At 40.8% G+C, this 27,233-nt stretch overlaps 1 protein-coding gene across 3 annotated transcripts in view; it reads right to left on the bottom strand.

Moving 5' to 3' along the window:
* Positions 1–27,233, bottom strand: part of SNX9 (sorting nexin 9) — a 116,157-nt gene that overhangs the window by 43,496 nt on the left and 45,428 nt on the right. Inside the window, exons 3-6 of one of the 3 annotated variants that reach the window (XM_078370362.1) lie at positions 25,146–25,220; positions 23,207–23,332; positions 22,141–22,203; positions 705–876 (exon numbers count right to left, since the gene is read on the bottom strand). In XM_078370362.1, the coding sequence (XP_078226488.1) occupies positions 705–876; positions 22,141–22,203; positions 23,207–23,332; positions 25,146–25,220 (436 nt within the window). Of the gene's footprint in view, positions 1–704; positions 877–9,861; positions 9,940–22,140; positions 22,204–23,206; positions 23,333–25,145; positions 25,221–27,233 lie in introns of all 3 variants that reach the window. The other 2 variants (XM_035297038.3, XM_008995302.5) reach the window with 2 other exon arrangements.

Here is a 27,233-nt window from a genome sequence, read left to right as displayed (position 1 = left end):
ATGGGGGTGGACCCCATGTTTTATTGCTCACGACTGTATCACTATCCTTAAAGATGATTTCATTCACTGCCCTGCCCTGCCCCCTAACCTATACACAATAAATACTCATGCTTCTGGACATTTGGGGCCTCGCCTGACTCTGCTTATAGGTGGTGTGGCCCCCCCGAGCCCAGCCGCATTTTTCCTGTACATCTGTGTCCTGTCTCTTTATTTCTCGGATCCTGCGCCTCAGCACAGCATAAGGCTCACCCCACGACCCTGTGGGGCACTCAGCCTTACATCTGCCTCCCAACGTGCAATACATAGGAGCACCTGGGGTGGGGATCGTGAAAGCTCCACATCCCTTTCCCATGCTTCACCCTATGCATCTCTTCATCTGGCTCTTTATTTGCATCCTGTAAATTTTGCTTTGTAATAAATTAACAGTAGTAAGTAAAGCGTTTCCCTGAGTTCTGTGAGCCGCTCCAGCAAATTAACTGACCCAAGCAGGGGGGCGTGGGAACCCCCAGATCTGACTGCAGGACACCCAGTTGGTGTCCGCTGAGGAGCTGTCTGGTGTGTGGGGCAATCCTCCCCTCCCATGCTGTGGTCACAATGTGTTCTGTGTTGTTCTGAGTGTGGGAACAGCAAAAACAGTTTGGTCTCCCCGTCTCTCCCTCTCAGCCACAGGTGGGCGGGGGGGGGCCTCACACCCCTCTCCTCACCTGGTCCTTGGTAGGCCTGCGGGTGGCCGAAGGCAGTGTCCCAGTTGTCGGGAGTGTTTGTGTTTCTTTGGGCTCCAGCCCCATCTGGCTTGGCCCCCCAGCCTTCTGAGCTCTCCCAGTTCCCAGATTTGGAGGCACTCCAGGCTGACCAGGGGTCATTGCCACTGCCAACCTATTGAGAGGGGTAAAAAGTAGGAGAAGTTTTGTGACTTCTGGAAACCATGACTCAATTCAATAATGAACTGACACAACTGAATAGGACTGCTAAAAAACTTAATGGAATATATTCGAAACAACTTTAAATACGTAATATTTTCATTTCAAACATGTAGGAAAGCACAGAAAGCAGCAGCAACCTAATGTTACTGATGTGAACACATTTTGCCATATTTGCTTAGGAACTTGGAAAACAGCAACAAAGAAATTATTAGACACAGCTGGAGCCCTCTCCTTCTTCCTCCCCAGAAGGAACTACAGCTTTTCTAAACCTGTATCCATTCCCATGTGTTTTCATACCTCAACCGCACATGTCCGCATTCATAAACAACTGTTTTACACTTTTGAGACTGACTTAAAGGATGTCATACTGTATGTATCTCTCTGCAAGTTTTTTTTTCCCCACTCAACATTAGGTGTTTGAGATTATATATGCTGATAATGAAGACCTATTTCATTCACTTCAAGGGCTTTATAGCAATCTGTTTTTCTTAATGCACAGATTTTTATTTAAAATAATTTTTCTTTTTTTATTATTCCTTAAGTTCTGGAGTACATGTGCAGAACATGGTTTGTTACACAGGTATACACGTGCCATAGTGTTTTGCTGCATCCATCACCCCATCATCTACATTAGGTATTTCTCCTAATGCTATCCCTCCACTATCCCGTAACCCTCCGACAGGCCCTGATGTGTGATGTTGCCCTCCCTGTGTCCACGTGTTCTCACTGTTCAACACCCACTATGAGTGAGAACATGTGGTGTTTGGTTTTCTGTTCTTGTCAATTTGCTGAGAATGGTGGTTTCTTTTTTTTGAGACGGAGTTTCGCTCTTGTTACCCAGGCTGGAGTGCAATGGTGCGATCTCGGCTCACCGCAACCTCTGCCTCCTGGGTTCAGGCAATTCTCCTGCCTCAGCCTCCTGAGTAGCTGGGACTACAGGCACGCGCCACCATGACCAGCTAATTTTTTGTATCTGTAGTAGAGACAGGGTTTCACCATGTTGACCAGGATGGTCTCGATCTCTTGACCTTGTGATCCACCCGCCTTGGCCTCCCAAAGTGCTGGGATTACAGGCTTGAGCCACCGTGCCCGTCCAAGAATGGTGGTTTCTAGCTTTATCCATGTCCCTGCAAAGGACATGAACTCATTCTTTTTTATGGCTACATAGTATTCCATATTGTATTTTTTATAGCTACATAGTATTCCATGTGCCACATTTTCTTTAACCAGTCTATCACTGATGGACACCTGGGTTGGTTCCAACTCTTTGCTATTATGAACAGTGCCACAATAAACATAAGTGTGCATGTGTCTTTATAACAGAATGATTTATAATCCTTTGATTATATACCCAGTAAGGGGATTGCTGGGTCAAATGATATTTCTATTCCTAGATCCTTGAGGAATTGCCACACTGTCTTGTCTTCCACAATGATTGAACTAATTTGCACTTTCAGCAACAGTGTAAAAGTGTCCCTATTTCTCCACAACCTCGCCAGCATCTGTTGTCTCCTGATTTTTTGAATGATCCCCATTCTAACTGGTATGAGATGGTTTATTAATGTGGTTCTGATTTGCATGTCTCTAACGACCAGTGATGATGAGCTTTTTTTCATGTTTGTTGGCTGCATGAATGTCTTCTGAGAAGTGTCTGTTCATATCCTTCACCCACTTTTTGATGGGGTTGTTTTTTTCTTGTAAATTTGTTTAAGCTCTTTGTAGATTCTGGACATTTTTAAGTAGGTTTTTTGATTTGAAAAACAATACAGGTATAATAAAACAATTCCAACAGAGTAAAAGGATATGCAATTTGACAAATATGCCTAACATCTTGAGATGCTAGGTGACTACTACTGTCAAAAGACACAAAATTACAACAAATTTAGTTACAGATCTACTTGGCTTTTGCTGGAGATTCATGAATCTGACCAGCCTCTTTCCTACAATCTGGGTTTTTAAAGATGGGAATAAGGAAAGAGAACAATAGCAAAGAGTTAACATCAGTTTACTTTACGTTACATTTTTGTAAGGTTAAAGCAGAGGGGACTCCTTATTATGCTAACTCAAGTAGACTGGAATCTCCAGTTCTCAAAAAAAAATCAGTCTGTTTTGGGACCTATCTGCTTCCTTCAAGTTTCAGTTTGATGATGGGGGATCTAGCACAGATGAGTCTGTTCTGGTTTGGTCTGGTCTGCTGGGCCTAGTGCAGGAACTCTGAAACAATAATTTTGTTTGGCTTACTGTAATTTTTGTTTCATGCTACTAACAATTCCTTGTATATATTTACTCAAACATCCCATGCACAGAGACCCTTTCTGTTTTTAAACACATAAGTGGGCCTAGATTTGATTACTCTGTGCTCAGTACTTTTTTTTTCTCTTAACGGCATAAAACTTTCTCCAAGGTACATCAGCACACATATGGACACAAGATTCTTTTACACTGTCTCCATAAAATTCCATTGTATATATTTCCTACAACTTGCCCAGTATATGCTGATGTTCATTTATCTTGTTTTCAGTCTTTGGGTACGGTAAATAATACAGTATGATCTGAGAGACCAAAACAGACACCCCTTTATCAACTAAGATAGACCCTAAGGCTAGGGAAACAGAGCAAATTCCTATATTACTAGGGCTCTAAAGTCACTCAGAACAGGAGCTATCAGACCCCTCTAACTCTGATTTACAACCCAGACCAGGACAACTTTAACTGGGCAGAGGACCGGTCTACAAACTTTTTTTTTCCTGACAAGCAACTGTAGGCCTTAAAGCCAATTTCAGCAGCTCACTGAGGCTGTGCACAAACGGTGCCCTACAGCTCACCTTTTCGGATAAACAGCCCAGTTCCATCTCATTTTAATGCTAAAATCTCACCTGGAAGTGAACAAGGATGTATGTTACATGTTTATCCACTGCACATGCTCTTGACTCCCCTCATAAACATGTATAGCTTTGCCCCAAACCGCTAAATAGATTCGACTCCAGTCACATCTGTGATACAGGCCCTGTGAGGCATAAAGCCCAATGTGCCCCTTCCTTCTTTGGTACACACCAGAGAAGGTCTCTTCCCAGTCTGCAAACTGTTATTGCCTATAAACCTCTCCTTTCTAAAATCAGCCATTCTGGTGGTTCTTTTGATGAAAGCTGCAATCCAAAAGATCTATGTGAAATTTCCAGAAGAAAAAATGCTAGGCTTAAGGTGACTGTGTATTCAGAATTAATGGCTTTTGTCAAATTGCTTTTCAAGGAGAATGCAGTCACATTCCCACAGTCTGACAACTGTCACGCTGAGGGGTTTTGTCTTACATAGAAAGGGACTTTCATATTTTATTAAAAAATATTTCTTGGCCGGCCGTGGTGGCTCACACCTGTAACCCCAGCACTTGGGGAGGCTGAGGAAGGCAGATCATGAGGTCAAGAGATTGAGACCATCCTGGCTAACATGGCGAAACCCTGTCTCTACTAAAAATATAAAAATTAGCTGGGCATGGTGGTGGACACTTGTAATCCCAGCAGCTACTTGAGAGGCTGAGGCAGGAGAATCGCTTGAGTCCGGGAGGCGGAGATGGCAGTGAGCTGAGATCATGCCACTGCTCTTGAGACTAGCCGAGAGACACTCTGTCTCAAAAAAAAAAAAAAAAAAAAAAAAGAAAGAAAGAAAGAATACAGGCATCGAGCTGAATGTCTTGTCCTCAGTCTGTCACCCTAATATCATTTCGCAAACAATCCATATTTCCCCCATGATTTGAAATGTCAACTTCATCACATATCAGATCCAGGTCTGTATCTGGACTCTTGTTTCTTAGTGATCTATTTCTACTAGTACCACTCTTTCATAGAAAAACCATCAATACTTCAGCATAACATCTCTTGGCTGCTTATTTTTATGTATAAATTTAAGCATCAGCTTATTAAACTAAAACAATCTGAACTTTCATAGCAGAATGTTGAGTTAAAATACTGATTTTCATTTGATCACTGTTTACTGAATTGGGATAAAATCATTAATGCCTTTCACACCACAATTGCAGTACTGAATCTATTTCGTAACATGAAATAGTAAGTTTTCCCCTTTGAGTCCTATTCTCTCTCTCTCTCTCTCTCTCTAACACACACACACACACACACACACACACACACACTGCTGGTTAAAAAGGAAAAACAGATTTGCAAGATAATTACCCACCATGTCTAATATAGCCCCTAATGTTGCAGGACACCCTAGTGGCTGGTTTGTTTCAACTCTTCACCCAGTGCCATGGGGGGCAGACAGCTGGCTGTCTCATGCCGGATACATCAAAACAGACTATATGCTTTTCATGTGGAAATGTGATGTCATTCTACTGCCCCAAATAGCTCTAAGGAAAAAACTGAAGTTACTTGTGATTTTACTTTATGTCAAATACTAACAGGAGAAAGAGGTTTCATCCACAAGACTGTGACTTCTCAAACACACAGCTTACAAGGTGACATTTGGCTTCAGGATGGACTCTCAGATGACCCCAGTGGATGCTGGAAACGAAAGCAATCGTGCTGAGGGCCTGGCAGTCACACTTCAGTTAAGAGAAATCCTTCCTTCTACAGTTCTCTTTAAGGGATGTAGTTTTATTCTCCTATTTTATTTAGCAATACATTCTGTGCCCTCCAAACTCTTAAGTTATGAGGTTTTGTTTTTTCAAATAAGAACTTGAAAAAGTACTAAAGTTTGAAACACTAAGGACAGACTCTCACTGGTCCAGCAGCCTCAGGGTATGAAATGGAGGGGCTCAGAGGGAGGGCCACAGTCAGGGGCCCAGTGGGTTGGAACTCTATTAACATCTGCCTCTCTCCAGCTGTGTAACCTCAGGCTAGAGTTCAGAAGTGAGCAGCCTGGATTCAGAAGATAAGAAGTAAGAAGCTAAGCGAAGTAAACGGCAAACAAACACAGGGCTGTGAGCTGGAACAGGAAGCGTGATGTTCGCTGGGGCCTTCCGGAAGACGGTTATGTCTTCGCAAACTGGCCAGGAATGGTTTTCATCAAGATGGAGGAAAAAACTGGAGGTAAACTATTCATAGCAACTGTCCTCAAAAAATCAAAATCCATTTAATTAGGACAGAAACAAACAATCGTTCTTTGAAAATTACTTGGTTAATAATTTACAGGTGTGTAATAACTGTCAAACTAGTATACGATCTTAGCTCTCTACCTAGGTTATGAAATCCTTGTGGGTATGTTTGTTTCTATCTCTTTGGATTTTTTCTTTTTTCTGGAACATTATCTTGTTTCAACTCAACTCCTGCTGATAATACATTTCTCAAAACCCTACCAACTGGGGATCTTTTCTCCAGCTCTGTCATGGCCCTGGAATTCACTCCCTCAGCAGATGGTCTTTTCCTGCGCCGCAAGTCCCTTCCCCTCCTATCTGTAACCCGTCACAGGCTTTCTCTCTGAACCCATCCTTCCCATACATCGGTCTCTGACTTCTTTGCTCTCAACCCCCAAATCTCCTCGGTAGTTCCCTAACTACAGACATCCGGTCATGGTAAAATTCATGCTACTCCTGGGCTGAGGTTTCCATCCTGTGGCGCCCCTCTGTCCTTTTCTTCCACCTTTCCCTCCTCTTCCCTTCTACTGAGCAGCGTCTTCATCCCCTTTTCTTTCCACCCCTTATTTTGAAAAGCTCTTCCTGACTCACTGTCCAACACGGGTAATTAAAATCCCTTCATTAGTATTCACTGCCCCTGGAATGAACTCCACCCTTCTTGTGGCTCAATCAAGGGTTTCTTCAGTGCAGGTCCCAATTTTGCCGTGTGATCCATTCCCCATTTTCCCTACCTGCTACTAAGCTCCACTCTGAAGCTTCAAACTTCACACATTTCCCTGAACCTTTCTACATCTCTGCTGTTCCTCACACTACACTGGACTCTCACCTGCACAACTCATCTTCCTAAACTTAGCAAAGTCCTCTCCCATCAGAAGGGCTCTGGCCTTCCCACAGCACACCGGCTGACATCCAGTCACCTCCTTTTACTTTCTTCATTATATGCAAATCTGATGGCCAGTCCCCGCAGGGAGTCAGGGGCTCAGCTCTGTCTTACCTAGAGAACATTTCCCCCAAAAGATTCTCCAAATGCCTTGCATAAAGTGGCAAGCACTCAAATATTTTCAGTGTGATGTTCTTGATCATTTGTATGAAATACATTTTACTCTGTTACACCTCTAACCTTCATAACAATCACCAAAAATGAGGAAATGAGATTTGCCTATGTATACTAACGAATCTTTTCTAAAACACTCGCTTGTGGTCACAGAGTAAGTGATTTTCAGCATGTGACTTCAGAAAAAAAGATTTTTGGCCAGGCACAATGGCTCATGCCTGTAATCCCAACACTTTGGGAGGCTGAGGCAGGGGGATCACTTGAGGTCAGGGTTTGAGACCAGCCTGGCCAACATGGTGAAGCCCCATCTCTACTAAAAATACAAAAACCAGCTGGGCGTGGTGGTGTGCGCCTGTAATCCCAGCTACTCGGGAGGCTGAAGCAGGAGAATCACTTGAACCCGGGAGGCGGAGGCTGAAGCGAGCCGAAATCATACCACTGCACTCCAGCCTGGGCAACAGAGTGAGACTCCATCTAAAAAAAAAAAAAAGAGAGAAAAAGAATTGTTAGCATGTGACACTGAGTACTCTTAAAATAACAGTGTCTGAGTTCTGAGAGTGAATCAGCTCTCTACAAAAAGTTGGAGGATACAGACAGGCACAGGAGATGGAGGGATAGGCAAAGATGAGAGAAAGCAGGAGCAGAAACATGGGAATGGTTAAAATCTAGAAGGTGATTATCCACTGTGAAATTCATTTAACTTTTCTATGCTTGAAATTTTAGCATAACATTGGGAAATGCAACAAACAAAATTGACACATACAATCACTCTAGTCTGAGCTCCATTAGAAGGACACAGGGAAGGGCTGTGCTCATCAGGCTAACCTGCCACCTGTGAACGTGGGGCCCTGGGTAAACACTTTGTAAACTAAGTATCTGAAAACACTCCCAAAGCACGTTCACTTGGGTCTCTGGGACACATTTAAATCTATGTAATCACCACGGGTAGATGATTATGTCTGACCCTCTTTCTAACCCCTAAATCAAAATGCTCCTTTAGGGCCAGAGGCAATATACTAACAAATTTGCTGGCTGAACGCTCCAAATTTAAAAGCCATCCTCGCCTCATGATGCAAACAAAGAAATACATTTATTCAGGCTTCATATCAGGAGACTTATTTAAACACGTCCACTCAAAGGATTTACAGCATTAGCTAAATTGCTTCAGAAAGCAGACTGGCTTGACCTTGACTGCAGAAAAGCTGCATGTGGTACAAATATATAACATGGGATGAAAAGGGGCAAGATGAATCCTGGTACACTAGGTGGAGTTTAAATCCCTTCAGGAAGCTGTTGAAATTGAGTGTAGTAATCATTATACCACATGGGTGTAGTGGTTAAGAACTTAGGCTTAAAGCCTGCAATGTGGGTTTGAATCCTGGCTTTATCACTTGCCACTAGCTGTGTGGCCTTGGGCAATCTACTTCGCTCTCTTAGTCACCACACTTACACAATGGGTATAATAACATTATCTTCTGTAAGGACTAAATGACATAATGCATAAGAAGCATCTAACGCAATACCTGGCACACAGTTTGCATTCGGTAGAGGTTATCTTAACATGTGAAGGCCCATCTAAAATATGAAGAAAAAAGACTAGTATTTCTTTAAGTAAATCCCCATCTGATTTACTAATAATCTACCTAGCATATAGGTAATGCATATATGCTAATATATATAGCATATAAATAATATATCTATTAGTTTATGCTACGCAGGAAAAAATCAGTGATATTTACCAACAGCTGCACAGCCAGGTCATATTAATAAAGAGACTTTTAATTGAAGAGATGATAACAGGCTTAAGATACTTTCTATTCCAGCCAACGTTCTGTTCCTTTCAGATACATAAAAGAGGAAGAAGACAGGAATGTTTTTACCTTAAAGGTCAACAACAGGAACTCCTAATTCTTGGGACTTTTACACAAATACTTTCTGCTGCTAAATGCTGAGATCTTGGCTTTTTTTTCAAAACCCAAGTTGTAGTGTAACAAACCTGAATACAATAATCTGGCTGAAGTATCCTTTGGTGTCTGACTTTTCTTTTTTTTTTTTTTTTAAGACAGGCTGGAGTACACTGGCGCAATCTCGGCTCACTGGAACCTCCACCTCCCGGGTTCAAGCGATTCTCCTGCCTCAGCCTCCCAAGTAGCTGGGATTATAGGTGTGCACCACCATGCCCTGCTAATTTTTATATTTTTAGTAGAGACAGCTTTTGCCATGTTGGCCAGGCTGGTCTAGAACTCCTGATCTGCCCCACCTTTGCCTCCCAAAGTGCCGGGATTACAGGTGTGAGCCACTGCACCCAGTGTCTCTGACATTTTTGTTCTTCGTCCCCACAACTCCTTTGTCTCTCAACTTCAGACATTTGGTCCTGCAATAATCCCATTAGCCCCTTCACTCAGGTTTCCAATGCTGAGACACCTCTTCTGTTTCTTTCCTTACATCTTCCCTTCCTCTCTAAGTTCTACAGGACAATGTCTTCACTCTCTTTTTTCCCCTCTCTCTGTGGTACCACTCTCCTCCTGACTCACAGTCATCCACAGAATTAAAGACCTTTCATTAGATCTCACTGCCTGGGGGATAAATCATCAACTGAGCCTTGCTAAGAGGCCTCCACCCTGTAAATCCCCACGATCTCTCCAGTTCCCACATATCCCACATCCCACATCACGATGCCCCAAGAGCAGCTCCTGTAAGATACTTTACCTGACACAATCACTTCGCTTGGGGAAGAAATGATGACTTTTAGGGTTTATTAATGTTAATTTCCTCTTGTGTTCAAGTCTGAAATTTACCTTATTTGTGAAAGAAGGAGAAGAAGGTGGTGACTGGCTGATACTTTCGACACAACCAATCTGAGCCAAAATAGCCACCTTAAAATAAAAAAGGTGCCCAGTGAACAAGAGTGAAAGAGCAGGGCAAAGCTTTTACCTAAAACCAGCACATTCATGGCAGGACCAAATGCTCCAGAAAACCAGCATGCCACTCACTCAAACACTACATGCAAAAAGCCCCAATGATGTAGCAGTGGGTTCTCTTCCATGCATGATGTTTTCTAAAGTCTGTTGCTTGGTATCATAATACAGTATTACTGAAGCCCTAAAAAAAATTATAAGCAGCACAGAAAGAATGGAACAAGTATCATGCAAGTCATACAGCCAGAGAAACAAACTCCAGAGGAAAAAATACAAATAGTCAAGTTTGAAAAAAAGTTACTATTCGGAACCTTTTGCTTTCAGAGGCATTAGACATGTATGTGAGAGAGTCCAGCCAAAATGAGCAAAGTCACCTCATCAACTTGAGGCTAACCACAGAGCCACACGTGAGTCCTACCAATCACAGCTGTGAACAACAGAATAGGCCAGCTGGGCTTTGAACTCAGGAGCAAAAGCCAGTGCCTCCTTGTGTGTGCTCTTAGATGTCTAACTGGCTTACAATACAGCACTTGTGAGAAGAGATAACTGACACACTTCCATGAAGCCAATCCATGGCTAAACTGCAGCAGCTGTGGTAAGAGGACCACTGTGAAGCCCAAATTCCAGGCTTCAAATCCCGTTCCTCAACTGTCCAGTAGGGAAGTCAGTACCAACAACATTTATATAGTGGGTGAGGTGTCCTTTTCAGGGGCAACTGTCTTGTGGAGCAAGTGGGGGTATTATTCTCACCTGATAGATGAAAATAAACTTGGAGCTGAAAATCAGTTAATACAAAAAGACAACAAGGATGGAGTAACAGGGACCCAGGTTTATGCTCCGTTTAAAAGTAAAAATATGATGAAATACAGGAAATCACATTCGAATCACTGGACACCAGGCAGTGAAGAACAGTGATGCTGAGACATGAGAAACAGACAGAATAAGCCTACAAGGGCTGTCCACTGCCTGGAGAGAGTCTCCAGGCCACGGAGCTGGCATGAACCCACACAAAGCTTGCAGTTTCTGTGGTGGGAGGAGACAGAGTCTGGGGAAGACAGAGATGTACAGAGAAAACTGTGGAGACTGCAGAGGGCACCACAGATCTGCACTGATAAGCCCATCCCATGAGGGAACTACCCAAGGTCCGGAACAGAAACACAGGAAAGAATTAAGAGTGCAATCCCTCACACAGGGCTATTCCACCAGCCTAAATGAAAAAATTCATGATTCATGGGACATTGGGTACAACACTAAGAATGTTTTGTTTCAGGACAGGGGCAAAAATATCCCTAAGCTAAATGTTCCTCTGGGCTCAAAAATAAAACCTGAAAGCATTCGATGGTTTCATAGTAACTTAGGGGATCCCAGAACAAGGCTCAAAAATGTTGACTGGATGCAAAAATATCCAGCATATAGCAAGCTGAAAACTGCAATGTCTGGCACCCAATAAAAACTTATCAGGCATGAAAAGAAGCAAGGAAAATATGACCCATAATGAAGACAAAAATTAAGCTGACCCAGTAATGACAGAGATGAAAGAATTAGCGCCATGTAAGAGCAAGAGAGGTTTCAAATATTAACGAGGTCGAAGAATCAGCTTGAATGGGCTTCCGAAAGGTGAGGACTTTAGGCACAAAGAAAACAACCGAAACACATTATTAAATCAATGTAAATCCACGGGTCCATGCTCCTGTCAGAAAAAAGGAAGACAGGAATGCCCATTGGTCACTATTTGTAGCAGCTATAAAACAGCTTCTTTGAAACCTGGCAATTAAGGAGAGATGGAATTAGCCATCTATCCTGAATTCCAAACTGGAATTCGACATAATTAACTAGCTCCAGCTCATACAGGAAAGTGCTACCGTCTAGATGAAACTAGCTCAGTGAGTGTGACCGGAATAACATTACTGATTCTGGCAAGGATTACCAACTGGTGGTAAACCATTACCATTTATATACAGTTTATATCTGTGTGTGTATGTGTACACCCATGTTCAAACACAGAAAATAAGATAGACACCTAGTGTAAAGAGTAGTGACTGTGTTGGTGTGGAAATGTGATACTTTTGTGTGCTAGTCTGAATTTTCTACAATGCATATGTACTGCTTCTGTAACAAAGGTTACTTTATCAATTGTTTTTAAAGATAATAAGAATGCTTATTAGCAACTGCTGACCACAAAAATAGTTGTTTCTGTTTGTTACATTTTTCTATTTTGTTGTATTCTGCTCCTCATATGACATCTTGGGGTACCTGGACCAGTAAGAAGCAAATCCCTACTTCTGACCACAAAAAAAATGCTGGCTTGTTTGGATGACATGGTTAGACCTGACTCAGTTCACTGGTTTCCTGGTAAGCAGCTAAGAAGGCCTAAGAGGAACAGCTCTCACTGCACAGACCATGAGGATAGCAACTGTGGAGTGGCAGAGATGGGTGACAGCACCAAAACTTCTCTGTGTCCACTGCAACTACATCAGGCCTCGCAGGTGGGCTAGGTTTGAGAATTAATGAAAATGGTAACTTACATTTAATTAAAGTTGCTTTCTGTCTGGCTTTCTACCAACTGTGTACAAAGGGTATTCGAAAGCTCAAAACATACTGTGAGCGGTCACAGCTCTTATGGCCCACTTGATTCCTTCCAGCAGATACCAAAAGTCCACTACAGGTCAGTAAAGATTATCCCATATGATAAGTCCAACAGTTAAGAGGAGCTTCCAATCACAGGCTAACTACCCTCTATGTTATTATCTTGCGGCAGCGGGGGGCAGGGGGTGGGTGCCTGTCAGCATTCAGGGGTCCACGTATCACCACATAAGAAACTCCTCACTGTGCCTGTCACATCCTTCCACACCACCTGTGATGATGTCACCTGGCCTATCATGCCATGGCCCATCATATGACTATACCACGTACAACTGTGTTAGGAGATAGGAATAGAAAGGAAATAATATCTGATTCTTAAACAGGAGAACATCTCAATAAGAATTTCTGACAAAAATGTAATTCTTCCTCAAAAGGGCACAAAGAGGTTACAATGTTCTCTTATATAAAAAAAATCTAACCACTTTAGCTCAAAATAAGGAAGAATTTGTAAAGTTTCCTGTTTTGTTCTTTATAGATCATTAGCTCAAAGGACATGATCTAATTCTACAGATGAATCTGTACGGACGTTAGAAAACCACTGATGGAAACATAAAACTTGTACATTCTTTTAAAACTGAAGGTAGATCACAACAACAGACTCAATCTGTTTATAGCCAGTCATATCAATACTACTAGTGACTGGGAAGGAATTACTAAAAGAGGTGAAATTATTTAACAAATACTTTGTTAAATCACATTCTGAACCTACAGATGTCAATTTCAGGTGCTTATTTTTTAACTAAGGAGAATTAAAACAATAAAAATTTCCTTAAAGCAAATAAATAACATTTTTATTAGCTCAGAATTAGTCTACTTATTCTGATAGTTCAGAGACGTAAAATAGGTAGCTTTGAGTACAGAACAGGATGGCGCTACAATGGGCAAATAAGTTGCTTCCAGACAGACTTGTCTAAGAGAAGGCCATGTGAAATAAGCTTTTACAGACACTGTTCTGATGACAGGATGCATGTATAACAATGCTGGCAGTTTTATCAGTGCAGTTTTAAGGTTAAAGAAATGACTTTGCTTTCGTAATCTGTTTCCAGTTAGACAAAACAAACAAAAACCACCCTACATAGTAAACTTGACCAGCATGTATTTTTGAAAGGTTCAGACGTCAGGGATCTGCAATAAAGCACAGAAAGTTAGTACTGGCAGCCTCATGCAGTTTTGAAGGCAAATGTCCCTAAATCCTCTAACACTGGTATACGATCTTCTTCAAAAAGCCCTATTACCAACTAAAAAGAATTCATATAGAGGGTGGGAATGAGACTGAAGACGAAGAGAACCTTTTAGATAAAACTGTGTAAAGAGAAAGTCTTGATATGTAATTATGAGATGTCTAAGGCATTTTAAGACTTATGTGAGTTAATGAAATTGGAACACATCTAATACTGAATCTTTGTGAAGGTTTTCTTTTACCAACTTATTTTTAAATGGACTACAAAAAAAAAGGGCCTAACAGTAGACTTTTGAGAATTAAGAAAGCAAAAAGTAGTTCCAACATAAAATTACCATTGCCTTCCTCATCCTGTAACCAATAAAAATTCCTTTGTAACAACTATAATTACATGGAAAATCTCCGAATAGAAAAATGGTATGTCCCCAAATACTCACTTAACTTCAAGCATGTGTTTAATATCCAAACTGCTTTCAAAAAATTAACAATGCCAGATAATTTTCTGTAAGAAAATCTCCCTAGTTTTAACTGGGTGGCCCATCAGATGGTAGAATGATGGGACAGTGATAGACAGCTCCTAGTCCAGTGGTGAGTGTTGAGAACACAAACTTCTCCAGGTGGGGATTTGGGATATCTTTAAGTCTCTTAATACTTTACATTGTCAAGTATCTTTTGATGTATTTCTAACTGAAAAAAAATTATTCAAACAAGTACAGAGCATTACGGTACAAAGTGTCTTATTCCCAGTACAAAGTTACTGGGAATAGAAAAAAAAGACAAATTCTTTGCTTATCAAGCTTAACAATTTACAAATAAGCAATATAATTTGTGATAAGAGTCATAAATTGGGTTTAGGTAATACACAGAAATAAAAGAGAAAACAAAAGGTTTTGTAAAAGATAGGTATTTGAGCTGAACCTGAAGATGCAGGCTTCCTAAAGATGGAAGGAATCACTCTATCATTCTTAGAAGATCGAGCTGAAGGTACGAATACAAGGTGGGACAGCATGGGATATATTTGGAGAATCATCAGCTTGTCTAGAGACAAATACATAGCATAAAGATAAGGTAATGGGTGGTCACACTGAGGCATCACAGAAATCCAACTGAGCTTAGAAAAGTATCTCAACCTCAGATGAATTTCTTCTACAATTTCCCTACCACGAATTGTTCGACGTCTGCCTGCATAACTCTGATACAGTGACCTTCTCCTGGGATAGCCTTGCTGACATGGAGAAAGTTATTATCCCAAAAGGCAACAGACGAGCCTCTGAAGTTTCTTAAACAAGGATATGACATAAAAGCATACATCAGTAATGCTGAGGGTTTGGTTCCAGTCCATCACAATAAAATGAGTCACATGGATTTTTAATTCCCCAGTGTACATAACAGTTACATTTACACTACACTGTATAAATCTGCAATCGCATTATGTGCAAAAAATAGACATACCTTAATTAAAAAATGCTTTACTGCTAAAAATTGCCAACAATCATCTGAGCCTTCCACTAGTCAAGCTATACCCTTTGTGCTGGGGGACAGTTTCATTTTGATGCTCACAGCTGCTGACTGATCAGGATGGTGGTTGCTGAAGGTTGGGGTGGCTGTGCCAACTTCTTAAAGTAAGACAATGAAGTTTCCACATCAATTGACTCTTCCTTTCATGAAAGATTTCTCTGCAGCATGTGACGCTGTTTGATAGCATTCTGCCCACAGTAGAACTTCTTTCAAAACTGGAATCAAATCTCTCAATTCCTGCTGCTATTTTATCCACTAAATCTATGGAATACTCTAAATCCTTTGTCGTCATTTCAACAATGTTCACAGACTAGGAATAGATTCCATCTCAGGAAACCACTGTTCGCTCATCCATAAGAAGCAACTCCTCATCTGTTCAAGTTTTACCATGAAGTTGAAGCAATTCAGTCACATTTTCAGGCTCCACTTCTCATGCTAGTTCTCTATTTCTACCACATCTGTAGTTACTTCCTCCACCAACATCTTCTATGAGGGTTGGAATCTACTTCTTCCAAACTCCTGTCAATGTTGATATTTTGACCTTTTCCCATGAATCATGAATGTCCTTCATGACATTCAGAACGGTGAATCCTTTTCAGAAGGTTTTTTTTGTTGTTGTTTTTGAGACAGTCTCGCTCTGTTGCCAGGCACCAGGCTGGAGTGCAGTGGCATAATCTTGGCTCACTGCAACCTCCGCCTCCTGGCTTCAAGCAATTCTCCTGCCTCAGCCTCCTGAGTAGCTGGGACTACAGGCGCACGCCACCACACCCAGCTAATTTTTGTATTTTTAGTAGAGACAGGGTTTCACTGTGTTGGCCAGGATGGTCTCAATCTCTTGACCTGGTGATCCGCCCGCCTTGGCCTCCCAAAGTGCTGGGATTACAGGCTTGAGCCACCACGCCTGGCCTTCAGAAGGTTTTCAATGTACTTTGCCCAGATCCATCAGAGGAATCACTATTTATGGCAGCCATAGCCTTGCAAAATGTATTTCATTTAAGACTTAGAAGTCGAAATTACTCCTCCATCCATGGGCTGTAGAATAAGTGCTGTGTTAGCAGGCCGGAAAACAACATCAATCTTCATGTACATCTCCACTGACCAGGGGCACTGTCAGTGGGCAGTAATATTTTGAAAGACATCTTTTTTTCTCAGTAGTTGTTCTCAACAGTGGGCTTCAAATATTCAGTAAATAATATTGCAAACAGATGTGCTGTCATCCAGGCTCGCTATTCCCTTTATAGAACACAGGCAAGGGAGATTTAGTATAATTCTAAGGGCCCTAGGATTTTCAGAATGGTAAATGAGCATTGGCTTCAACATAAAGTTATCAGTTGCATTAGCCCCTAATAGGAGAGTCAGCCTGTTCTTCAAAGCTTTGAAGTCAGGCATAGTCTGGCTGTGCAAGTCCTAGATGACATCTTCTTCCAACAACAGAAGGCTGTTTCATCCGCTCTGAAAATCTGCTGTTTAGTGAAGCATCATCATCATCAATAACCTTTGCTAGATCTCCTGGATAACGTGCTGCAGCTTCTACATCAGCACTTGCTGCTTCATCTTGCACTTTTATACTATGAAGACAACTTCTTTCCTTAAGCCTCATGGACCAATCTCTGCTAGCTTCAAACTTTTCTTCCGCAGCTTCCTCACCTCTCTTGGCCTTCGCAGAATTGAATGTAGGTAAGGCCTTGCTCTGGATTAGGGTCTGGCTTAAGGGAATGCTGTGGCTGGTTTGACCTTCTACCCAGACCACTCAGACTTTCTCCTTAACAATAAGGCTGTTTCACTTTCTTATCATTCAAGTGTTCACTGGACTACTACTTTTAATTTCCTTCAACAACTTTTCCTTTGCATTCACAACTTGGCTTAGTGTTTGGCTCAGGATGGCCTGGCTTTTGGCCTGTTTCAGCTTTTGACAAGCCTTCCTCACGAAGCTTAATCATTTCTAGCTCTTGATTTAAATAGTAAGAGAAATGTGACTCTTCCTTTCACTCGAATACCTAGAGGCTACTGCAGGATTATAAATTGGTTAATTGACATACTGTTGTATGTCAGAGAACAGGGAGGTCCAAGGGGAGGGAGAAAGACAGAAAGGCTGGTGGGGGGAATAGTTGGAACACATAAAACATGTCAATTAAGCTCGCCATTGTGGTGCCTCAAAACAATTACAATAGTATCATCAAAGATCACTCATCGTATATCACCATAACAGATATAATAATAATGAAAAATATGAAACACTGCAAGAATTAACAAAATGTGACACAGAAATACCAAGTGAGTACATGCTGTTGAAACAATGGTGCCCACAGACTTGCTCAATGCAGTGGTGCCAAAAACTTTCAATCTGTGAAAAATGCATTACCTGTCAAGTGCAATAAAACAAAGGGTAATAAAATGAAGCGCACTTGTCCTCACTGTCTTGTTTTAGAATCAGTGGTATATGGGATAGTTATAATTAACAATTCTTAAACCACTCCTAAGTACCATATACTCTTCTAAATACTTTAGAACTCTTTTGTCATTTACTCTTTCCAATAATCCTACGAGGTTTTACAGTTGAGGCACAGAGATGCTGAGCAGCTTACCCTGATTCACACAGGATGTGTGAGATCTGGGATTTAAGCTTAGGCAGTCTGGCTCCTGAGCTCACTGCCCTGACACCAGGCAAGGCTGCCTCTTAATGAGGAGAGAAAAGACAGGAAATCTGTGAGAACAATGGATCTCAATCAGTTCCTTCTCTTTCCACATCTCAAGGATGCAGAGCACGCTTCTCAGTAACTGTGGCTCACAATGGCACTCGGTTAGGGTTTTAAAGCAGAATAACAAGAGGGTACAGAAAGTAACATTTCAGAGAAACAGGGAAGTCAGGAAGAGAAACTAGTTTTGTAGGGAAATAAGTGATTCTGTTCAAGATGAATTTAAGATACAGAGGAGACATGCTGATAGAAATGTTCAACAAAAAGCTAGAAATTGAGCAAATCAAAGAGAAAATTCAAGATCAGACAGACTTCATAAGGGAATCTACACAATTAGAGAGGGTAGAATAGTGAGAGAGGTTAGAACACAAAAGGGTAAGTGGATTGAGGACACCCTTTTAAAAGAGGGAAGAAGTGGGAAAAGAAGGAAAATATTTATGAAATGTCTTCCATGTATCCAGCACTACTATACACTGGTGGCCTAAACCTCTGACAATTCAGGAGGCAGGTCTTAGGCCAAAGCCACGATTCTTACACAGTGGAGCCAGACCGGCAAGCTGGTGTAACAGCAAAGCTTACATGCTTCCCACTACACCACTCACCTGGGGTCTGGCGGTGTGTGCCACTGTGAAACAGAAAAACAGAGAGGCCAGGGACAGCACGTGACAGAGGCCAGAAGGGCTCTCACAAAAGCAGCTTTATTCCAAGTATACACATCTTTCTGTTTGAAGACAGAAAACAAACCTCTTAAGAAGAAAACCTTCAGATAAAACATTTAGGTTTACAGAACTTTTAAGTAACATTTAAATCGCATTGTTCTCATTCTTTAGAAAAGTACAAACAAAACTTTCTATTAATTTCTCAAAAGTAGGCACTCTAAAGAAGCAGTGACCTAAGAGTTTAAGATCTATATTGAGACCTTTTCAGAATCACAGCAATGATGGAATCTAAACAATAACTGGATGAAAAACAAGACTAGCACACACATGAGTACAGATCTTTACCAACTAAGATTCATTCCCATTGGCTGGTCAGTTCATTCTAGTGGTACAGCCACTAATGTGAAATACTCCTGAAACTGTGAAATAACAGATAAGTAACTAACAATGAAACTAATATTAACCCCTAAAAACTGTGCTTTCTTTTTAAAGGTAGTAAAATGGTTGTCCTCATCTGAGTAACACAAAGTGTATTTGAATCAGAAAATGATGAGTTTGATTCAGTTCTTGGGCATCCTTCAATAAATTTTCTACATACTTTGTATCCATGGTATGTGTGTACATTTAAACACAAAAAAGATAGCATTACCCATACTGATGTGCCTTTTAAAAAAAATCATATGTATCTATCTGTGCATCTGAATCTACCCTCATTTTCCCTAAAAGCAGCTCAGCTTTCCACTGTGTGGCTGCCTAGAGTTCCTCTGATCAGTCCTCTGCTGACAGAGATGCACATTCGTTTTCTGCTGTTACAGACAATGCCGTAGGAAACTTTCTTGCCCAGAAACCTGTGTTCTGCTAGCGGATCTACAGGAGGAACACAGAGCTGCTGGGCGTTAGAGGGTATGCACTGTAAACACTCATATGTATTACTGAACTGGCCCTGAAAAGCTTCACCGATTTATCCTTTCCCTAGCTTTGTATGACACCTTTATCACACTAGGTACTGAAATGTTTTCATTCTCTGCTGGTTTGACAGAAGAATCTCAAAATGAGCATTTTCCCAAGTTTATTGACTATTAATACTTTTCCCCCCCAATGAACTTTATCTAATTCTTCTGAACTGTTCATCTTTTTCTTCCAGATTAGCGAGAGTATATGTATATGAATGGAATTCGCCTGTATCTGTCACAGGTCAGAAGCATTTTTCCTAGTTTAACATTACTTGTTTACTTAAATGTATCAATTATCTCCTTAATGGCTACTAGACTTGGTGTCATCAGCCTTAGAAAGGGCTTCCATATTCCAAGCTCATAAAAAAATGCTATTATTTTCTCCAAGTATTTATTAATAAATAGCTTTATAATTTTCCAAATCGAAGTGTTTCAGCCCATTTAAAGAACCACTCATCCTATTCCTTTCACACTGACAACTGCAGTCTAAACTGCAGCCAAGAGACTGGACTATGTTTAGCTGACAAAGCGTTTTCTCACCGTCAGAGGGGGAAAACGATCACAGCCGGCCATGGTCCCGGATGCATCAACACTGCCTGACACCAGCAACTCCACTTACCTGGACTATTCAGTAACAATCTAGGACTAAAGGGTTCCCCAAGCAACCTGAAATTAGTTTTAAGAAAAACCAAAAGAAAGTGCTGTCTTGCATAGCACGTTACGCATCTATAAAGTAGTTACTCTGAAATGCAGCACTGATTAAGAATACAAAGCCAAGGAAAGAGTAGCAGGCTCGAAATAAATTATTCAAAGAGATCTTTAAAAAGATAGTTAAAGAAACACACGACACTCAGAAAGTTGGATAACCAACTAAATATGGGGCTTCCATTTGCTTATGTGGGAGGAGAGTCAAATTCAAACTAACTGATGCTAAGATGGGTCAAGAGACGCTGGCTCAGAAGCTGGCAGAGTGCCAAGTTGAAGAAATGAAGTCTGAGAGGGGATGTGCCTATGGGCCAGATGGGCAGGAGAGAGGCCCAGCTTCTCAAAACAGACCCTGGGAGAGGGCACAAGCTAGGGCGAGCAGTCAGAGCCTCCCAAGCAGCACACCCCAGAACGTGCATCTTTCTATTCACAGTCAGAACATGAAAGGCATGGGCAAACCTGACAGGAAAAGTTTTAAAAAGCTACCAATTAATAATGGTCATCTGGTTTCTTACTTGTGACATCTTTCAGGGTATTTATAAAATGTACCAAAATTTTGGCCTATTTAAATTGGTCTCATATCCCAGATAACAGAGAGCAGGGATAGCTGGTAAAATATTTTGTCAAAAAAAATATATTCTTACTTGATTTAAATTAAATTCCAATGCTCAAGTTATCAATAGCTATGCTTTCTGCATTTTGTCAATTCTAGTTTCAGTTCATTTTTCTTTGCTTACAAAGAATCTGATTAGATTCAATGTTAGACTAGATTCCCACTTTTTTTTGGTTTTATTACCTTCTAAATAACCTAGATGAAAAAAAATTTAGACTTATACCGGTTTATATTACACTACATGTAAATACCAAGGAATATATTTCATAACAGAACATGACTGAAACCTGAGTTTTAATTTCTGTTCATTAGCTAAACTGCTTCCGTCTATCTTGCAATAATAATTAGTCAGTACCTGGAATTAAAATAAGATGAACATTTCTATTTTTTGTTCTTCTCATTACAATTATTTTATTAAAATGTTGTCTTTTATTAATGCAAACCCATGTCATGGGTGTTTTGTATTCAGTGAATCTCAGCTGGCTTGGCTTTGCTCCTAGGTGATGGTTGGCTATATCTGGAGATATTTTTGGTTGTCAGAGCCGAGGCGGCGTGCATGTGACTGGCTAGAAGGTAGAAAAGAAGTAGGTAGAAGTCACGAAAGCTGCTCAACATCCTGCAGTGCCAGGACAGGCCCTCCTAGGAAAGGGTGTGCGGCCTCAAATAGCAACAGGGCTCAGGTGAGAACCCCTGGGAAAACTTTGAGTGATGCGTAACTACTATTCGCATTTCATAGTGAGTAATCCTTGCTGGCCAATGTCCTCAAGTAGTACAGGCTAATAAAATATAGAAAAGTGTTCTTCAGTTACAGTGATCACCTTGCCCGCAAAGTTTAAATATCTGAGTCTAATCTGTAATTCAGAATGTCTACAAAAAGCTATTCTGAAATTTATAAAACCTGCAGTTAGCATATGGTGATAAACTTTGATAAACTCACTTGAAAGGTCAATTAACAGATACTCTCTTTGTTTTTTCTTTTGAGACAGAGTCTCCCTCTGTTGCCCAGGCTGGAGTGCAGTGGCACAACCTCAGCTCACTGCAGTGGCCGCCTCCCAAGTTCAACTGATTCTTCTGCCTCAGCCTCCTGAGCAGCTTGGATTACAGGTGCTCGCTACCACATCTAGCTAATTTTTGTATTTTTAGTAGAGATGGGGTTTCACCATGTTGGTCAAGATGGTCTCAAACTCCTAACCTCAGGTGATTCGCCTGCCTCGGTCTTCCAAAGTGCTGGGATTACAGGTGTGAGCCACCGCGCCTGGCCAACAAACAGATATTCTATAAGCAAGTAATTGCAAGTGATATGATTATTAAGCCTGACAGAATTTAAAATCTTTTATGTAGTTTTAAAAAAAAAAAATGAAGAAATAACATCTCCTAAAGCCTATTCATTTCTAAAGATGTAAGCAGTAACAGTATTTTAATTCTTTTTTTTTTTCACTTTTTTTTTTTTTTTTTAATGTGTGGAGACTGGGTTTCACTATGCTGCCCAGGCTGGTCTCGAACTGCTGCACTCAAGTAATCCACCCACCTTGGCCTCAAGACAGTGCTGGGATTACAGGCGTGAGCCACCATGCCCAGCAGCAGCAATATTTTGATACCTATCTTCTCAGTTTTCTTCTTGTCACTTACTATGGGTCACCATTTGGGAATAAATGAACTAGACAACTTCACCTAAACTGGTGAAATTTTAATTAAAATTAATGTAAAATTTCCCTGTATTTTTCTCAAGTTATCCCACTCTTCTCAGCTTCCCAGAAGCAATACAATAAGAAACTGAGTGCCGAGTGCCTGCATCTGCTGGACTTTCACATGCACTGCTGCTACTTGCAGGATGAGGGCCTCTGGCTCTGAGAGTGTAAGCAATGTGCCAGGGCTAGAGACCACTTCCTGATCCAGGCTGAGGCTCTGACACTGATCACCTAAACAACAAGACCCTCCTCCTCTTCTTCCTTTGTCTGTGCCTTTATCTAAGAGGGTATTTGCAGTTTTGGGGGCCTCTGTTCATATCATGACAGACTTCTAAAAGTAATTCTCAATTAACACCCTGCCTTTTCTCTTATATTTTGCAAACAGTCATTAACAGGCTTAACAGGTGAGTTCTTTGTTAGTACTCAACAGAAATACCACGTAACAACCTAAAAGCAACTTTGTTTATGCTTTTGGGGAATGGCAATAGCTATAATGCATCACAAGCTTTCACAAATATGCTCTTTTTTCAATAAAGCCAGCCACATCCAAAAGGAGGAAGTGAGACATACCTGGTGATTGCTGCTGGCAGCCGATGAACTGGCTTGAGTTGTGCTGGCTGAGAGAGAATCAAGGAAGGCTTGGTCAGCCACTGAATTTCCACAAGAAAATTGATCTTTTCCATCACTGGGCAAAATCTGAATAGTAGAAAGAACTACAATTATTTTCATGGATTAGGGATACTTCAGGGAGTCTTTGAGGGCAAGCAAGAATTGTCAAAAATATTCTTCAAACCACAAATTTCTCTCTAAGCCAGTGTTTTCGCTACATATCCATATTTTGATAGGTTGTATTTTCATTTTCATTTAGTTCAAACAATTTTTTAATTTCTCAAGATTTCTTCTTTGATCCATGCATTATTTAGAGTGGGTTGTTCAATCTCTAAGTATTTAGAGATTTTCCATCTATCTTTCTGTTTTGATTTCTAGTGTGATTCCACTGTGGTTTCAGAGCAGACACTGTATGATTTCTTTCAAACATGTTGACGTATGTGTTATGGCTCAGAATGTGGTCTGTCTTGGAGAATGTTCTGTGTAAGCTTAAGAAAAATGTGTATCCTGCTGTGGTTTGATGAAGCAGTCTATGGACATCCATAAATGGGCATCAATTTATTGATGGTGTTGAGTTCAGCTGCGTCCTTACTGATTTTCTGCCTGCAGGATCTATTTCTGTTAGAGGGGGTTTCATATTCTTAAAAGATAAGCAAACCCAAGAATATCTGGAATAGCTATTCCTTTCTATAAGTAGAATCCTAGGAAATCCAATTACTGCCAATATCCACTTAAATCCTCAGATTTTTCTCAATCTTGTCAATCTGTAGGCTCCTGGATGCAAAGTGCATATAAGTAAAACAAGACATGAACATAAGACCTATGGATTGAGGCCAGAAGCCTGTGAACAGGGTCTGCAGCTTTATGAAAAAGGCTGTGGTGTGTCCATGGGCACATGTTTCTGAGGGAAAGCCTAGAGATGGCATCAGATTCTCTGAGGAGTCACGACTCCCCACCCCTCACTGTCTATCAAGAACAGAGAGACGGCCTTCAATCTCACTCTGCAGCCAGGTTCCAGATGAACATCCTCTGAGGGGAATTCTTTTCTCTTGGAGGTGAACCAAAGGTACCTTTATTCTTGATTTAGCTCCAGTTGTACTCACAGGGCATCAGGAAACCTTCACTTCTTTCTGTGAGCCAACATGAAAGACAAGTTCACCAAGAACCTGCACATCCTCGGTTTGGAGGGACCAAAAGACAACCAGCAGGGGGCACCAGGCAGTTGGCTCAGCTGGGGGTGTCCCAAGCTGCTGTGTTGCTCTCCCGGGTACCCATCCTAACAGCTCTAACCTGCAGATCCCCATAGCAGCTCACCCAAGATACCCTTCTGTCTAGGGGAATGGGAGAAGGAACTCAGATATGCACTTAAAAAATCTATTTCAACTGTGAATCAACTGTACAACAAACAATATTACAGACAGCAGCAATATCAGCAAAGGAAAAATAAGTTACATGTATTATATATTATAAATATCTATAAAGTTTATATATTTTATAAAATGTATATATTTTATTATATACAACATATACATTAAATATGTATTTAAAATTTATATATTAACAGATACATTGATATATAATTTAATATAGCTTATTAAACTTATATAATTTATAATACAGACAATATTAGCAAAGGAAAAATATTAACTTTTATTCAGACTAATTAAAAGTTCCTATCCCTGGAAGAAACTTAATGTAAATATTTGCAGTCTACAGGTAATATTTTTCTTAGTTCTATTTCAATGTACTTTCCATATTTTATATAGTTAACATTTATTATGTTTACAATGGGAATTTTGTTTTTTTTGTTTTGAAAGTTGCTGACCTCCTAAGTTGATAATTTATAAAAAGATGCCTGACAAAGATGAGCTCTAATTCATCAATGACAGGAAGCTCTTACTTCAACATAGTCTGTGGGAACCAGCCCTCGTTCTCCTTTCACGTTTCTTCCTTCCAGCCATCCTCCACCAACATCCTAATAAGTCACAAAAAAAAAAAAAAAAAAAGAAGAAAGAAAAAAATTCTAGTTGAGATTTCCTGGAGCAATTTTGTGTGAAGGAATTGTTAGGCATAAACAAAGTAATTAACATTAAGCCTTTTATTCCTAGAGAACACTGTTCAAAATCTTAAATTCTTAAGTCTTCTTTTTACTTCAGAAAATGATGTAAACTAAAAGCAAGAAAAATCAAACTTCAAGTAAGTGGTCAAAGACTGAAAACAGCTGATGATTAGATGACCCTCGTCCTGTCTGTGCACTGGTCTATGGTGGATGATGAACACGGTGTGCAGCTCCAAATGTGACGTGCTGGGATGCGCATCCCAGGCCTGGAATCTGCCCTCTGCCAGCTTGCTGGCCAACAGAATCAGGTGGAAATCCTCCAGGGAATCCAGAACCTTGCCTCAAGGGCTTCGGCACACTTTACTGGGCTCTTCGGGCACCCAGGCCGCTATATGAATGAATGTGGGCTGCTAGATGAAGACAGAGACTAGTCTCCCTGTTACCCCATCCAAAGCCAGCCAACCTGGAGAACAGCCAGACTCTTGAGTAAGGCTACCTTAGACCAGTCAGTCCCCTGCAGGGTCCAGTGACTCCAGACACATGCAGTGCAGCTCAAGAGAACCATCCAGCTGACTTGTAGATTCCTGAGCAATAACAAATGGTTACTGGGTTAAACCACTAAGTTTTAGGACTGCTTTGCAGAAAAAGTGAACTGATCCATGGCTCCTTAGTTCTTCTGGATAAATAATATTAATAAACTAAATAATAAAGTAGAACTCTATGTACCAGAATTCTCATTTCAACCTATGATCAAAAGAAAAATTGTAACTTTTATTCACAGTAAAAGTTGTTATCTTTGGAAGAAACTATACCTAAACAGTAAGCTATTCATGTTAATATTAATATCATTAATTATTAACAATGATAAGTGGCAAGTCCAACTTTCTAATTTTAACATGGTAAGTTTTTAAGTTTTAAAATAATGTCTTAATTGGTTAATAATTACCTGAATCTTAATACTCACATTCTCTTAAAAAATTGCTTTAAACCACAACTTTGTCACTTTTTGACCACAGTAGCAACTTGAGGACAATACTATTTTACCAAGAAAAATTAAATACTTCAATAAAAAAAATTAGGTAAGGCCAGGCGTGGTGGCTCACACCTGTAATCCCAGCTACTGGGGAGGCTGAGGCATGGGAATTGCTTAAACCCAGGAGGCAAAGGTTGCAGTGAGCCAAGATCATGCCACCGCACTCCAGCCTGTGCGACAGGATGAGACCCTGTCTGGAAAAAAGAAAAAAAAAAGGTGAGTAAGATTGAAGAATCTTTAATCTCTGCTATGATTAAAGATGAAATCTATTTAACTTACACATGCCTAGCAGATTATACAAAAGTACTACATAATCTTTTTTTACCCAATGATGTTTTTTTCTTTTTTTGAGACAGCGTCTATTTTGTCTCCCAAGCTGATGTGCAGTGGCGCAATCTTGGCTTACTGCAGCCTCAAACTCCTGAGCTCAAGTGACTCTCCCACCTCAGCCTCCCGGGTAGCTGGGATTACAAGTGCCCACTACCACACCTGGCTAAATTTTTGTATTTTTTGTAGAGATGAGGTTTTGCCATGTTACCCAAGCTGGGCTTCAACTGCTGAGCTCAAAGTGATCTACCTCCCTCAATCTTCAAAAGTGCAGGGATTACAGGCATGAGCCTCTGCACCCAGATGATTCTTTTTTTAATCAAAGACATACAAAGTATATTTTCTAAATACTCTCTTTATTCAGCAACTAATATCACTTCTGCCTTCCTTGATCTTTGCACTGCCACAATCCTCACTCTCCTTCCACAGGAGCATGTGAGAGCAGGGCAGAGTGTCTGACAGGTGTGTGTGCTCGCACAGGTGAGTGGTGCATCTGTGTGAGTGCATGAGTGTGAGTGTGTGTGAAAGCAGGTGAGAGTGTTTTAGAGGTGTGTGTGCTTGCATGAGTG

The sequence above is a fragment of the Callithrix jacchus genome, chromosome 4 (genome assembly GCF_049354715.1).
Source record: "Callithrix jacchus isolate 240 chromosome 4, calJac240_pri, whole genome shotgun sequence".
In the NCBI taxonomy this organism is placed as follows: domain Eukaryota; kingdom Metazoa; phylum Chordata; class Mammalia; order Primates; family Cebidae; genus Callithrix; species Callithrix jacchus.
This window is presented reverse-complemented; position numbering and strand designations above follow the sequence as displayed.